The following is a 15,838-nucleotide window of genomic DNA, read 5'->3' as shown; positions in this document are numbered from 1 at the left end:
TAATAGAGGTGCCATTTGAACGCATAGCCATGGATCTGATTGGGCCCCTGGAGAAGACAGCTCGGGGCCACCAACATGTTTTGGTTGTACTAGACTATGCAACCCGGTACCCAGAAGCCGTTCCCCTACGCAACACAGCTTCCAAGACAATAGCTAAGGAGCTACTACAGATCTTTTCCCGGGTTGGGCTACCCAAGGAGATACTGACTGATCAAGGGACACCTTTCGTGTCCAAGTTGATGTAAGATCTCTGTTCATTGCTCCATGTACAAGCCCTATGGACCTCTGTATACCACCCACAAACAGACGGCCTTGTGGAAAGGTTCAATAGGACCCTCAAGGCCATGATCAGGAAAGTGGTGAGCCGGGATGGGAAAGACTGGGATACCCTATTGCCTTACCTCATGTTTGCCATCCGGGAAGTCCCACAGGCCTCCACAGGTTTCTCTCCATTCGAACTACTATATGGGAGCCATCCCCGGGGCATATTGGATATAGCCAGAGAAACCTGGGAAGAGGAGCCAAATCCTGGAAGGAACATAGTCGAGCATGTACTACAGATGAGGGATCGGATAGCTCGAGTTACACCCATTGTACGGGAACACTTGGAGAAAGCACAGGAGACCCAACGAACCCATTATAACCACCAAGCAAAGCTTCGACGGTTCCAACCAGGGGATCGAGTAATGGTCCTGGTGCCCACAGCAGAAAGCAAGCTGTTGGCCCAGTGGCAGGGACCCTACGAAGTGATTGAAGCCGTGGGAGAGGTAAACTATAAGGTGCGGCAGCCAGGCCGCAGGAAACCTGAGCAAATTTACCACATCAATCTTCTAAAACCTTGGCATGATCGAGAGGCATGCTTAGTCACCCAGGAGACCCTTCCCCAGAAAGATAACTTATGTGAGCAAGTGAGGATATCACCCGACATGATTAATCGCAATCGAGATGTGTTCTCCACAAAACCAGGGCGGACGGCTGAGACCTATCACCATATCCGCACAATCCCCGGATTACACTGTTACAGTGAGACCCTACCGAATCCCAGCAGCCAAAAGAGAGGAAATCAAGGCTGAAGTAAAGAAAATGTTAGAATTAGGCGATATTGAAGAATCCTACAGTCAGTGGTGCAGTCTAATCGTTCTAGTGCCCAAACCTGACGGTACCATGAGATTTTGTAATGACTTTCGCCGACTGAATGAAGTATCCCAATTCCATGCATACCCCATACCACGCATCGACGAACTGGTTGACCGACTGGATAGTGCCCGATTCTTGACTACACTGGATCTGACAAAAGGGTATTGGCAGATTCCCCTGACCAAAGAAGCTAAAGAAAAGACAGCGTTCTCGACCCCGGACAGGCCATTCCAGTACACAGTCCTCCCTTTTGGGCTACATGGGGCCCCAGCCACATTCCAGCGCCTCATGGATAACCTGCTGAGCCCCCATACTAGTTATGCAGCCGCATACCTAGATGATGTCATCATCCATACGCCAGACTGGGGAACCCATTTGGAGAAAGTTGAGGCCGTACTATGCACCTTAAGGCGGGCTGGCCTCACCGCTAATCCCACTGAATGAGCCATAGGACTAGCAGAGGCTAAGTACCTGGGATATATTGTAGGAACGGGTATAGTGAAGCCCCAAACTAATAAGCTAGAGGCGATTCAAAACTGACCCTAAAGAAGCAGGTCCGTGCGTTCCTAGGTGTGGTAGGCTACTACCGACGTTTTATTCCCCACTTTGCCAGTAGGGCAAGTCCTCTAACAGAACTGGTGAAGGCCCGAGGTCCAGACATGGTGAAGTGGACAGCTCTCTGTAATGACACCATACTCATAGCCCCGGACTTTGCAAAGGAATTTATTTTGCAAACAGATGCTTCCGAGGTGGGGTTGGGGGCGGTTCTGTCGCAAATGATTGGAGAAGAACATCCGATCCTCTACCTAAGCAGAAAGCTGCTCCCAAGAGAACAGAAGTATGCAGTAGTCGAGAGAAAATGCCTTGCTGTCAAATGGGCCATGGAGACACTGCGTTATTACCTCTTAGGCTGGCGATTTACTCTTGTGACAGACCATGCACCCTTTCAGTGGATGCGGAGAAATAAGGAAAAGAATGCAGGGGTCACCAGGTGGTTCTTATTCCTCCAACCATTCCAGTTCCGCATAGGGCACAGGGCTGGATGCCACCACGGCAACGCTGATGGCCTTTCACGAGCACACTGCCTTGTGTCCCAAGTTGCCCAGTCCTATGGTGTTGAGCAAGGGGGGGGATATGTAATAGGGCAAGGCCAGATGGCTGCAGTAAAGTACTGAGAAACAGGTATGTTATCCCCAGGCTAAACAAATCCCTAGTACCCTGGTAACCAAATGGGCAGTTGCTCCAGGTTAATCCAAGGCACCTGGGCCAATTAAGATCTTTCTAGAAGGCAGTGGAGATAGCTACTTTAATTAGAACACCTGCAGCCAATCAAGGCAGGCTAATCAGGGCACCTGGGTTTAAAAGGAGCTCACTCCAGTCAGGCAGGAGGAGCCAGAGGAGAAGGAGTGTGTGTGAGGAGCTGGGAGCAAGAGGGCAAGGCTGAGAGTGAGAGAGTGTACTGCTGGAGGATTGAGGAGGACAAGCATTATCAGACACCAGGAGGAAGGTCCTGTGGTGAGGATAAAGAAGGTGTTTGGAGGAGGCCATGGGGAAGTAGCCCAGGGAGTTGTAGCTGTCATGCAGCTGTTACAGGAGGCACTATAGACAGCTGCGATCCACAGGGCCCTGGGCTGGAACCCGGAGTAGAGGGCGGGCCCGGGTTCCCCCCCCAAACCTCCCAACTCCTGATCAGACACAGGAGGAGCTGACCCAGACTGTGGGTTCCACAAGAGGGGAAGATCACTGAGGTGAGCAAATCTGCCAATAAGCGCAGGACCTGCACCAAGGTAGAGGAGGAACGTTTGTCACACCTGTATAATAGGTCCTAGTACGCTTCACATTAGCCTCCACAGGGAAAAAAAATCTGAGTGCACTCAAACAGGTGAATGTGAATACTGTATGAAGAAGAAACTTGCTTTTAATTATGTTGTTATTATAAAACTGCTGCCCATTATTCCATTTGGGGACCCCTAGCTTTTCTTAATATTATGGGAACAAGTAACCCTACTTTTCCTTATTCACTTCTCCACACCACCATGATTTACGATAGCCCTTCTATCATATCTCCCCTGAAGTCTCCTTCTTTTCAAAGACTGTAAACGTCTTTAGCCTCTTTATCTCTCCCATATGGGACCCGGTTTTAAGACTCTGCCTAATCAGTCAGTCTGCCCTTCTCCGAGACGCTTCTATCCTCATATGGGACCCGTTCCAAACCCCTAATCATTTTAGTTGCCCTTCTCTGAACCTTTTCTAGTGCCAGTATATCTTTTTTGAGATGAGGCGACCACATCTGTATGTAGTATTCAAGATGTGGGCATACCATGGATTTATATAATGGCAATAAGATATTCATTGGTTCCTTTGCATTTAGGTTCCTGCCTTGAGTACAGATTTCACACTTGGATACTTTATCTTCAATAGCGGCATTCATGCTGGGCCAGCATAGGACATTTTGGGTCTGTTCTTCTACTTTCCAATTAAACGTTGTGGACTCTGATCGGCATTTCGTGTGCTAGTCTGACACAGTGATCTCTGTGCAGAACCCTGTCATGTACAGTCATTTCCGCTGGATAGTCCCAGGAAGATCCAGGTGTCTGGGTTTCTTCTGCTGACCCTCCTGGGCCATCCAGAATTCCTCTCTTGAGCTGTTGGAAGGGTGGAGAATTTTGTGTTTCTTCTTTGAGCGTGGAGAATGGATTGCACTTGAGCCAAGCCAGCATTTCTAGGTGCATGTGAAGCATGTCACCATGAGAAGCTCCTTGATGGGCCAGTATTTCACATGGTACTATGAGCATTGCCTGAGTTTTGCACAACGGTTTCTGTGTCCCAGTGTTAAGGTTTAGGGTCTTGTGGGTGCACTGGCTCCACCTCCCTGCCATCTAGTGTTTAGGCCTGACACTGCACACAAGCCCTGCCTTGTTTCCCCTCACCCAGATGTAGACAGGTTCAAACCAGCTCACCTGAGTGTTAAAGCACCCTTCAGGACCTCATGTATTGATGACAGGATTAACATAAGCCAAAGGCAGACTGTGTTCAGGCCTATCTCAGGAGCAGTCCAATACCACATGGTGCTTCAGCCATTGGCACTCCAGGCCAAGCCCCAAGTCAGGGGCCAGGACCCCTAGGCTGCTCCACTCCCTTCCCCTGAAGAACAGCCTCTGGTTCCTCCTTTCAGGATATTCCCGGTCTTGTCACATGTTCCTTCTCTTGGAAGCCTCCTAGTTCCTTTCCCTGGCCTACTCCTGGGACCACTCTCACTCCAGGGTGGCCCCTGCCAACCGCTTCTCCTCAGAGGCCACTTCTTCCTTATTGAGCTCGGGCAGCTTGTGCGTAGGTGGCAGGTTTCTTCTGGGCCAATCTGTTATCCCAGGATCTGTGGGAGTAGCTTGGCTCTGACCCCCCTCTGAGTGTTGCTGGCCCCAGGACCAGTTTGTTTGTACCTTGAGCCATTTCTGCCCATGCACAGATTCCAGAAGCTTCGCCCAGCAGACCCAGAGCCAGCCTTTTCTTCTGATCTTGTGGCATTTTAATGAGTTCTTTGGATGTCCCTGCCACGGGCCGTCCCCAGCACAGAGAATACCACGTCCTTCGGTTTCTTTGCAGTGCCACTGCTTCCAGGGACGTCCAAGCTTACAGCCACCTTTCCTTGCCAGGATCCCTTCCTGGGCGACCAGAGATTCAGTAACAAGAGGCTGAGACCCAGGAGTGCTGGGAGGGACCGAGCTTGATCTCCTGGCCCCAGGCCCCTGATGTGGATCAGGGTCACCTGGCAAGGGTCAAGAGCTTTTACAGGTGCAGACTGAGCAAAGCCATGGGACCCCACATGTGCCATCAGGGTGGTGGAGGGATGTGTGACAGGGAAGCCAGATGATCCTTTCCACTCTCTTCTCCCATGATATGTCTCTGCTGCTAGGGACCTGCCAGGATGTTCCTGGGGCTGCGGTCCAAGGGCTAGAACCAGGCAGCCCCAGGTTCAGAGTGACTACTGGGGGTTAGTAGATAGGGACTGTCATAAATAGATAGCTAAGGGTTAATATTTCTTTTACCTGTAAAGGGTTAACAAAGGGAACCAAACACCTGACCAGAGGACCAATCAGGAAACCGGATTTTTCAAAGTAAGGGTGGGAACTTCTGGTATGTTTTGGCTTTGTCCTTCTCTCTTTGTTTCTTTCGGCTATGAGAGAACAGCTTTTCTTTCTATCTCCAAGCTTCTTTCTACCCTGCTGTTACCAAGTTGTGAGTACAAAAGGAAAAGCAATAGGTTGATATTGTAGTTTGTATTTACATGTGTGTACTTTGCTGGACTGGTTTAAATTGGATATCTTTTGAATCAGACTGTTTATTCCTGTTTTCTTATAAGCAATAGCACCTGTATGTTGATCTTGAATGCAGAGTTCATATATGTATTATTCTTCTTTTATATAAAGTTTTCTTTTAAAAACCGTTGGAGGTTTTTTTCTCTGGTTAAAGCTACGGGACAAGGGAGGGGGAACATCTCTTGTTAGCTGACAGGTTGAATGCATAGCCGTCAGGGGCTACAGTAAATTGCCCTCTGGTTGATTCATAGGAGTTTAAGTACAGTCGCCCAGGCAAACCCAGGGAGGGAGAGCTGGGGATGAGATAAAGAGGAGACAAGGGGAGGAGCTTGTTTTCCCTTTGGTGGGAGACTCAGGGTTTTTGGGTCTTGGGGGACCCCCAGGAAAAGGTTTGGGGAGACCAGGGAGCTATCAGGAGCTCTGAATCCTGACTGGCGGCAGCGATATCAGATCCAAGCTGGTAATAAGCTTGGGGGAGTTTCATGCTAAGCCCCCAGATTTTGGACGCTAAGGTCCAGATTTGGGACAGAGGCTTATTACAGGGACAGAATTAGTGCCCACAGTTGTCTGAATGGCCTGGTAATGCATTAGCATACAGGAGTCCATCTGAGAGGGACAGAGTGGTCTAGTGGTAAGAGCAGGGGTCTAGGTGTCCTGGGTTCCATTCTTAACTCTGGGAATTGACTTGGATCTAATGGTTAGAGTCAGGACTTCTGGGTTCTTCTCCTAGCTCTAGGAGGGGTATGTGGTTGGGTGATGAGAGAAAGGGTTGACCTATGTAACCTGGCTTCTATTCCCTGCCCTGGGAGGCAGTGTTTGCCACTGCTTAGAGCAGGGCACTCAGGCTTTATTCTCGGGTTTTCTGCTGGCTCACGCCCCTGCTCTGTACCTCAGTTTCCCCATTTATAATGTAGGGATTATGATCCCAGTTCCACTTCGTAAGGTGTAGTGTGACCCTTGGGTGGAAGGTGTTTGAGTGATTATTCCATCCCGTGTCAGTGCACAGCTCCCCAAGCAGGAAAAGGGATCAGCGAGACAGATCCTGGAGCCTGCTGCATCCCAGATTGCCCTCCAGAAAGGCTGCATCTTGAATGCACCATGACCAGCCACTGGGTGCCCTTGGCTCAGCTCATTCAGAGGCAGAGAGGTGGGCTCCTGGGGCCTTGCTGCTTTTCCCTGGCTGCCTTTGCAGCATGCAAATTCATCTGGGAATGACTGTGACCAAGCCCTGGGTCTGGAGGCTCCAGTGGCAGGTGCTGGCCTGGGGAGGGAGGCACGGCACAGAAGCTGGGAATAATCCCTAACTCTCTGGCTGGGAGTGTCCTGAGGTTAATACCTTTCCTGGAGAATGGCAGGCCAGGTAATCTGCCAGGAGGCACCAAGAATCCAGTCAGTGGCAGCAGGGCTGCGGGGAGGATTAGGCTGGGGCAGGGCAGTTCGTCTGCCATGTGGCCTGCTGCCTGTCAGAGCTTTCCAGCCTAGGCCCCCCACACTGCAGAGAGCCCTTTGCTGGGCCTGGGCTCCCACTCCCACTGGCCCAGGCTTAGGTGGCCTATAGGTACCTCCCCAGCTTACATAGGGCTCTGGCCTGGAGGGCAGCTGCACAGAGAGCAGAGTCAAGGGCCCTCTGAGCATCCCAACTGCTGGTGCTCTGGCTGTGTGTCAGCTAGTGGGGGGCAGCACTAGGGGATGGCTCTCTGGGCCATGGCGGAACTGCATGAGTGAAAGAGGAAAGCCAGGCAGAGCAGAGGAGTGACCAGGCAATGTCAGGTTCTCCTTGGGGGAGCACCATGGGGCAGCCTGGGGCCTGCTCTCTGGGCTGTGGGGGGGCAGGGAGGAAAGCAGGGATTAGTGATGAGGGTGTGGCACTATCAGGCCTGGTCTCCAGGCTTTGCCAGAGCCAGCTGTTTTTTGCCCCAGTTCTGCAGAGGGTGGCTGCCAAACCCCCCTCCAAGCAGGGCCCTAGATCAGCGTCTGTACCTGCTGTCTTTGCCCCAATAACTGCCCCACCCTCTGGAATCCAAACAGCCGCCAGCACCCACGCTGGCCAAGCAGGCTGTGCTCACCAGCTGAGCCACCCAGATAAGGAGTCCCCATGTCCAGGAGCCGCAGGGCTGCCCCTCCATGAGAGGGAGATAGCACCCAGGTTCTCCATGCACTGCCCATGTGGACGCTTATCTCCCTGGGAAGACAGCAGCACTCACCTCTGCCCACATGAGTGTGAACCGAGGTGGGGCTGTGCTGCACTGCTGCTGGGGTGTGCGGTGCTTTACTGAAACCATAAGATGTGGCCCTGGTTCCACTGCCTTTCCCGCTCCTAGTGACCTGCTGGGGCTGGGGGATCCTCTGGTGGCTGTGTTGGGGACAGAGCCCTGAGCACTTTAGGCTGGCTGGCAGCTCTAGTTTGTTAGTAGAAGGCTGTCCCTGGCTCCCTGGGTGTCTGGGCAGCGCCTGGCATCATGGGGCCTGCTCTGAGCTATTAAGGGGATCCCACAGACATGGGGATAGAGGCACAGCCCTCCTCTGAAGTGCAGATACCCCAGCAGGGGCCAAAGGCTGACGTCAGCCACTCAGAACCTCTCTAGGAAAACCCACCCATGTGCTAGCACGCAGATGCCTTGCCAGAGTAGCTGAGGAGGCTGGTTCCTGTTGGCTGGGCATGGTGTGGAACAGGGAAAGTAAAGGAGTGTCCGTGGGCGCCAGGAGGGTAGAGACCCAGGAGCAGAGCTCATGTTCCCAAGAGGATGGGCTGCTGCATTCGTATATTGCTCCTCGGTCACTGGGTGCCGCTGGGTGCCAGAAAGTGGAGAGAAGGGAGCTAATGCAGCACTATGGAGTGCATGAGCAAACACATCCAAGTATGCAAATGTCTGAGCCAAAAGCGGCCCTCTCTCCCAGTGAAAGCTGGGCTGGGAACAGCCAGAAGGCCCAGCTCGAGGGACCTCACAGAGAATTGCTGTCTATCTGGTGAGAGGCCGAGTACCTTGGGGCAGGGACCATGCCTTGCTTGGCATCTCTGAGCCCAGTCACCACCTTGCTCAGCATTGGTGGGGGTGGGAGCCCACAGGGACAGTGGTTTGCAGCGTGCATTATAAACATCCTCGTTTCCAGTGAGAGCTCCGATTGAGGCCTACAGTGCAAGGAGCCCCGGTGCTGCTAACAGACTGTGTAAATGTCATGCACACGCACACCGCTGAGCCATAACCCTGTTTCTCCCACTCAACAGCCATGCCAGCTGACACACAGGTGGTAGTAGCAGTAGTAGGCCTCTTATCCTGAGTGTGGGCCCAGCCCACCAGATGGCAGCATTGCACTCTCAGACACAGACCCACAAACCAGGACATTACACACTATACCTGCACAGAGCACGCTACCCTGCGGGCCCCCCACTCTAGCACTGCAGACGGAGGGGCTCGGGGCTCAGTAGCCCTGCACTCGTGTTCAATATACACACAAAGCCCACGATTCACCGCCATGATGCAAATGCCCGTTTTGCAGAAGGAGGGACCCCATCTCTCCCCTGGCATTCATGGTACCCATCTGGTCATGGTACCCACCCAGCCCTCTAGCATGTACAGTTTAGAGACTTCTGGGGAAAACACACTTGTGCCAAGAGCACACGGTGGCCACCAAGGCTGTGGTCCAGTTATGCAGCCCAGAGCCCGTGGGGCTGGTTTGTACTGCCCAGAGCAGTCTGGCACAAAAGCTGCTGCCCATAGGGGCAATAACCCTTGTTGCATCCCCTTGGGGGAGCAGCATCTTCCTAAGGCCCTTCCTCTGAGGCACTTTCGGCCTGCACATGCAGCTACCAGCCCCCAGGGGGCGCCCGGCGCCTGCGAGGAAGGAAGGGAACCACCAGCAGGCGCCCTTGGAAGCTGTTCAAGTCGAACGTCAAAACATGTTTTGGTGGAAGCTTATGTAACTTTGGTTAAGAAGCGACCTACTTCTGGGGTGCAGCAGCTCCTGGGTGCAGCCTCGAGCCTGCCATTATTTGGGCGTTATTAGGGAGAATTGTTTTGTTCCGCATGCACATTTTTACACTCGCTTTGGCAGCCGGGTTCGGAGCGCTTGCAAGCCTAGAGGAAAAGGCTAACAGCTGTTTTATTTTCCCGATCAACAAGAGGACGGGCCGGGGCCGGGTTCGTTTGCTTTGCATCTCGCCGCTTGAAGGGGGTCTGACTGAAATATTGCAAGCTGCAGAAATCTCGGGGAGGGGTGGGGTGGTATTGGAATGCCGGACACTTGCATGTCGAATGACGCAATGTTTTTGCAACATGCAAAACGACCCTCACCATCCGTGTAGACACTGTGAATTGGGGGTAAAAGTTTGGGAGTGATTAGTAGCGCCGGGGGTCTACACACACCAGCTTCCAGCAGACAACCAGGCTGCTAGCAAAGCCCTTGCAGCGGGGGGTCGGAGCTCTCTGGGGCTTGTGTGTAGTGAAAATTCTGCACCACGGACTTAACCCTCCCCATACCCTATCGACACACTGTTTGCAAAGGGGGAGGAGGCACGGAAAGCGCTGAGCTCCCTGCGCTCGCCCCAGCGTTCAGGGCGGGGACATGGCAGAGCCGCAGCCTGGCCCCACCTAGCCGCAGCCTGACACCATGTGACGCCAGCAGGAGCCTCCTAGATAAAGCGGCGGCGCTCGGACGGCCCCCACTGATGGTTAGAGCCCGGCTCGCGTTCGTTGTGTGCTCGTCAGGTCCCTGCCCGCCCACCTGCCCTGCGGCCCGCGCCCGGCCCATGGTCGGCACCGTCAGCCCCCTGCGCGCCCTGCCGATCCCGAGCAACGAGAGCCCGCTAGCCCTGCGCGCCGCGGCCCTGGCCATGAGCACCGAGCTCTACCAGTCCGCCATGGAGGTGGCCGTGTACCAACTGCACAACTTCTCCATCTCCTTCTTCTCCTCGCTGCTTGGCGGGGACGTGGTCTCCGTCAAGCTGGACAACAGGTAGCGCTCTAGGCATGTCACTGGGCGGGGCAGGGGCTTTTGTGGGTAAAGCAGGGGCTGGGGAGTCAGGATTCCCCGGTTCTAGGCCCAGTTCGGCCACTGATTTGCTGCCTCTTTTGTGCTTTAAAGTGGGAGGATCATTGGTTGGGGTCATTGCACAGGGCTTCGCTCCCTAACAAACCACGCTACAGCCAAGGGCCCTATGGAAACCTTTCTGCAGGAATAATGCACAGGCCCTAAGTCAGCCCCAGTAACGCAGCTGAAATCGCTGCCCTGGGCGGGGGGCTGCAATATGTGGCTGTAGCTCAGCAGCCTGAGACTCGGGGAAAGGGAGGCGAGGAAAGAGGTGGCAACGCAGGCACCGGAGAGCCGCCTGCAGAGCGGGTGGGGGGGCCAAATTAATGCACACCCCACCAGGGAAGAGCTGGCCCAGTGACAGTTGCTGGAGAGGCCGTAAATCACTCCACACGCCCCTGGCTGCTGCCTTATTAAGGGAACAAGGGACATAGAGACACCTCCCTCCAGGCTTCCCTTCCCCGCCCGTACCCTGATGGACTGCAGCGTCTCTGAGAGCTGGGCACTCGCAGCGTCTTCGGCACAAGTCTGTGAGTTTCCCAGCAGGCCCCCAGCTGCTGTTCATTAGAGGGGGACTCGGGGTCTGGCTGCAGCTGCTGGAGAATCCAGGGTTTGCAGCTGACGCCAGTTGCTTTACCCCCACAGGCCGATGGCAGCTTGGCACGGGGCTGCTCTGCAGCAGAGGGGGGAATAGGGGACCATTTGAAGAGGTATTAAGGGGGGGCGTCAGAAGCTGTGATACTGTGGGCGGCGAGCCTGTTCCCAACTCCTCTCCTTACTCTGCTAATGTGGCTGTTTTGTATTGTACCCGCTGGCCCCCGCGTAGTTAGAGCTGAACAAACCCCTGGGAGCTCCTGGGATTGCTCCCTGCAGGGCTTTGCCTGGCTTAGTCTAGAAAGTCCTCTCTGGCTTCCTGGTTTCTCTCATTGGCTCAGCCGGCTCCCCCTGCACGGGTGTATCTGGCACTTATGAAAGTGATTTAACAGCCCTAGTGCCAGACTCTGGGCAAGCTTGTTCCTTCAGGAAAACCCACCCATGTGCTAGCACGCAGATGCTTTGCCAGAGTAGCTGAGGAGGCTGGTCCTGTTGGCTGGCATGGTGTGGAACAGGGAAAGTAAAGGAGTGTCCGTGGCCGCCAGGAGGGTAGAGACCCAGGAGCAGAGTCATGTTCCCAAGAGGATGGGCTGCTGCATTCGTATATTGCTCCTCGGTCACTGGGTGCCGCTGGGTGCCAGAAAGTGAGAGAAGGGAGCTAATGCAGCACTATGGAGTGCATGAGCAAACACATCCAAGTATGCAAATGTCTGAGCCAAAAGCGGCCCTCTCTCCCAGTGAAGCTGGGCTGGGAACAGCCAGAAGGCCAGCTCGAGGGACCTCACAGAGAATTGCTGTCTATCTGGTGAGAGGCCGAGTACCTGGGGCAGGGACCATGCCTTGCGGCATCTCGAGCCCAGTCACCACCTTGCTCAGCATTGGTGGGGGTGGGAGCCCAAGGGACAGTGTTTTGCAGCGTGCATTATAAACATCCTCGTTCCAGTGAGAGCTCCGATTGAGGCCTACAGTGCAAGGAGCCCCGGTGCTGCTAACAGACTGTGTAAATGTCATGCACACGCACACCGCTGAGCCATAACCCTGTTCTCCCACTCAACAGCCATGCCGCTGACACACAGGTGGTAGTAGCAGTAGTAGGCCTCTTATCCTGAGTGTGGGCCCAGCCACCAGATGGCAGCATTGCACTCTCAGACACAGACCCACAAACCAGGACATTACACACTATACCTGCACAGAGCACGCTACCCTGCGGGCCCCCCACTCTAGCACTGCAGACGAGGGGCTCGGGGCTCAGTAGCCCTGCACTCGTGTTCATATACACACAAAGCCACGATTCACCGCCATGATGCAAATGCCCGTTTTGCAGAAGGAGGGACCCCATCTCTCCCCTGGCATTCATGGTACCCATCTGGTCATGGTACCCACCAGCCCTCTAGCATGTACAGTTTAGAGACTTCTGGGAAAACACACTTGTGCCAAGAGCACACGGTGGCCACCAAGGCTGTGGTCCAGTTATGCAGCCCGAAGCCGTGGGGCTGGTTTGTACTGCCCAGAGCAGTCTGGCACAAAAGCTGCTGCCCATAGGGGCAATAACCCTTGTTGCATCCCCTTGGGGAGCAGCATCTTCCTAAGGCCCTTCCTCTGAGGCACTTCGGCCTGCACACTGCAGCTACCAGCCCCCAGGGGGCGCCGCCCTGCGAGGAAGGAAGGGAACCACCGCAGGCGCCCTTGGAATGTCAAGTCGAACGTCAAAACATGTTTTGGTGGAAGCTTATGTAACTTTGGTTAAGAAGCGACCTACTCTGGGTGCAGCAGCTCTGGGTGCAGCCTCGAGCCTGCCATTATTGGGCGTTATTAGGGAGAATGTTTTGTTCCGCATGCACATTTTACACTCTCGCTTTGGCAGCCGGGTTCGGAGCGCTTGCAAGCCTAGAGAAAAGGCTAACAGCTGTTTTATTTCCCGATCAACAAGAGGACGGGCCGGGCCGGTTCGTTTGCTTGCATCTCGCCGCTTGAAGGGGTCTGACTGAAATATTGCAAGCTGCAGAAATCTCGGGGAGGGGTGGGGTGGTATTGGAATGCCGGACACTTGCATGTCGATGACGCAATGTTTTGGCAACATGCAAAACGACCCTCACCATCCGTGTAGACACTGTGAATTGGGGGTAAAAGTTTGGGAGTGATTAGTAGCGCCGGGGGTCTCCACACACCAGCTTCCAGCAGACAACCAGGCTGCTAGCAAAGCCTTGCAGCGGGGGGTCGGAGCTCTCTGGGGCTTGTGTGTAGTGAAAATTCTGCACCACGGACTTAACCCTCCCATCCCTATCGACACACTGTTTGCAAAGGGGGAGAGCACGGAAAGCGCTGAGCTCCTGCGCTCGCCCCAGCGTTCAGGGCGGGGACATGGCAGAGCCGCAGCCTGGCCCACTAGCCGCAGCCTGACACCATGTGACGCCAGCAGGAGCCTCCTAGATAAACGGCGGCGCTCGGACGGCCCCACTGATGGTTAGAGCCCGGCTCGCGTTCGTTGTGTGCTCGTCAGGTCCCTGCCCGCCCACCTGCCCTGCGGCCCGCGCCCGGCCCATGGTCGGCACGTCAGCCCCCTGCGCGCCCTGCCGATCCCGAGCAACGAGAGCCCGCTAGCCCTGCGCGCCGCGGCCCTGGCCATGAGCACCGAGCTCTAACCAGTCCGCCATGGAGGTGGCCGTGTACCAACTGCACAACTTCTCCATCTCCTTCTTCTCCTCCTGCTTGCGGGACGTGGTCTCCGTCAAGCTGGACAACAGGTAGCGACCGGCCGGGGCGGGGGGCGCCGGGGCCGGGGGCGCCGGACTGGGGGAGCCAGGGGGAGGCGGGGATCGCTGTGGATCTGGCTCGCTGCTAACCGGCCGTCGCCTTCTGTGTCTTTCAGCGCCTCCGGAGCCAGCGTGGTGGCTATCGACAACAAGATTGAGCAGGCCATGGTGAGCACGGGGGGTCACTCGCGGGTAGGGCCCCCGGGCTGATGCAACAGGGCTCGCGCCTGCCCCTTCACCGGATCGCTGCGGGGCGCCCGCCGTCTTTGTTTTCAGCTGGCGAAGCGCACTGACCGCTGCAGCGCGCCGGGCGGGTCGGGGGATCCCAAAGCGCACGAGGGATCCCTGGGCGTCCCATTGCCCGGCCCTCAAGCCGGCGCCTGCAACCAGAGAGGCAGGACACAGCACACCCCACCCCACCCCTTCCCCTAGAGTGCCTGGGACCTGCACCCTTGCTTGGGAGCTGGCAGGGTCCTTGCTGGGAAAGCAACAAGATTTGCTTCCAGCTCGGCTTCCTGGCTTCTCTCCCATGGCCAAGGGCTGTGGCACATAAACTCCAAAATTATTTTTCCTCTTGTGGGGGAAAGAGTGCAGTGAGCTTGCCCGGGCTAGAGCGAGGGTGCTTGGTAGCAGATCGGAGCCCCTGTGTGGTGGAGCCTACTGGAAGGGCGCAAAGCTGGGCTCAGAGACCTGCAGAACGGTGCCAGGGAGTTGTTACAAATCTGCTGTACAGTATGGGATCTGCATGGTGAATGGTTTGCAGTGTCCCTGCAGATGTGCCCCTTGCTAAACTGTGCTAATAGCATCCTCTGCTTCTTACACGAGAGCCCTTTAGCCAGAGCCCATAACCCGTGACCCTGCTCCAGTCAGACATCTGGATTCAGCCGGCTTAGCTGGGAGCTCAGGCTAGCTCTGAGCATTGATGACAGCAGCACAGAGCCAAGCTGGTCCTGGGCTGCAGCCGAGTCCATAGCTGAACCTGGGAGTTGTGGCAGAAGGGTTTGGTAAAGTGTGCTTTTGGTTCATCTCTCCTAGGATCTAGTGAAAACCCACCTGATGTATGCTGTGCGGAGGAGGTGGAGATCCTCAAGAGAGCAGATAAAAGAACTGGTGGAGAAGAACTCCCAGCTGGAGCGAGAGAACAGCCTCTTGAAAACGCTGGCCAGCCCTAAGCACGGAGAAATTCCAGTCCTGGCTGCCTGCAGAGGTGCTATCCGCAGAGGAGCAGGGCGGGGCGGCTGCCCCGGCCCAGCACACCAGGGCTCTGCAGTGTAAGGTGGCTCTGTCTTGGAGTGGCCAGAGCCACTGAACTCTTTCTACTTAATCTCCTTAAAAAGTTGTTTCCTCCCTCATCTCATGTGGAGAACTCCCAAGCTAAGCGAGAGCTATGAGATGTGCCAGGGCGCTGCCCCAGCTCTGGGACACTGACTGGCTCTGAAGGAGCAAGGTGTCTGTTAGGACACTGCACAATCAGACGACCCCAACAGGGGCCTCTTTGCATGTCCTTGAGAGTGCAGGGGCTGCACAACCGTCAAGTACCCTCACTGCACCCTTCAGCTGGGCTCCTGCTGCACTTGACAAAGACTGATCCTTGGAGGAAGCCAGTTGTTGAAGAGATACAAATCTGCCCCTACAGCCACTCTGGAATGGGCTGGAGCAGGAACCAAAAACTGACCCTGTCAGCACCTTTATGTTGGTAGCTTTGGACAGTGCATGGCTGCGCACACCACAGTTGGGGTTACAAGGAAAGCTTGTTTCGTTGTGCAGGGATCTTTATATCCTTAGCCACATCTAAGAATGTATACACGCAACCAGCGCTGGGATGGCTACAGAAGCCTGGGGCTCTTGGGGGCTCTATGGATGCTGCTGCCCATAGCTGTATGCCTGGGGCTGGCTGGGGATTCCAGCCGAGTGTGGAGCAGAACGCTTAGATGCTGATGGAAATGGGTCCTGGAGTTGTCTGCTGTGGGATAGGTTTTTATACATAGCTCAGTCTGTGTACAGACCTCT

The 15,838-nt window shown here is 55.0% G+C and overlaps 1 protein-coding gene across 1 annotated transcript in view; it reads left to right on the top strand.

Moving 5' to 3' along the window:
• TSC22D3 (TSC22 domain family member 3) overlaps positions 1 to 15,225 on the top strand; it is a 62,839-nt gene extending 47,614 nt beyond the window's left edge. The window contains 3 exon segments of the mRNA XM_075068694.1: positions 13,945 to 13,996; positions 14,864 to 15,003; positions 15,005 to 15,225. Coding sequence (XP_074924795.1) covers positions 13,945 to 13,996; positions 14,864 to 15,003; positions 15,005 to 15,137 — 325 coding nt within the window. The 3' untranslated portion in view covers positions 15,138 to 15,225.
• The last annotated feature ends 613 nt before the right edge of the window (positions 15,226 to 15,838 follow it).

The sequence above is a fragment of the Chelonoidis abingdonii genome, chromosome 8, assembly GCF_003597395.2.
Source record: "Chelonoidis abingdonii isolate Lonesome George chromosome 8, CheloAbing_2.0, whole genome shotgun sequence".
Classification (NCBI taxonomy): Eukaryota; Metazoa; Chordata; order Testudines; family Testudinidae; genus Chelonoidis; species Chelonoidis abingdonii.
Note: the sequence above shows the minus strand (reverse complement) of the source record. Positions and strands in the feature narration are given on the sequence as shown.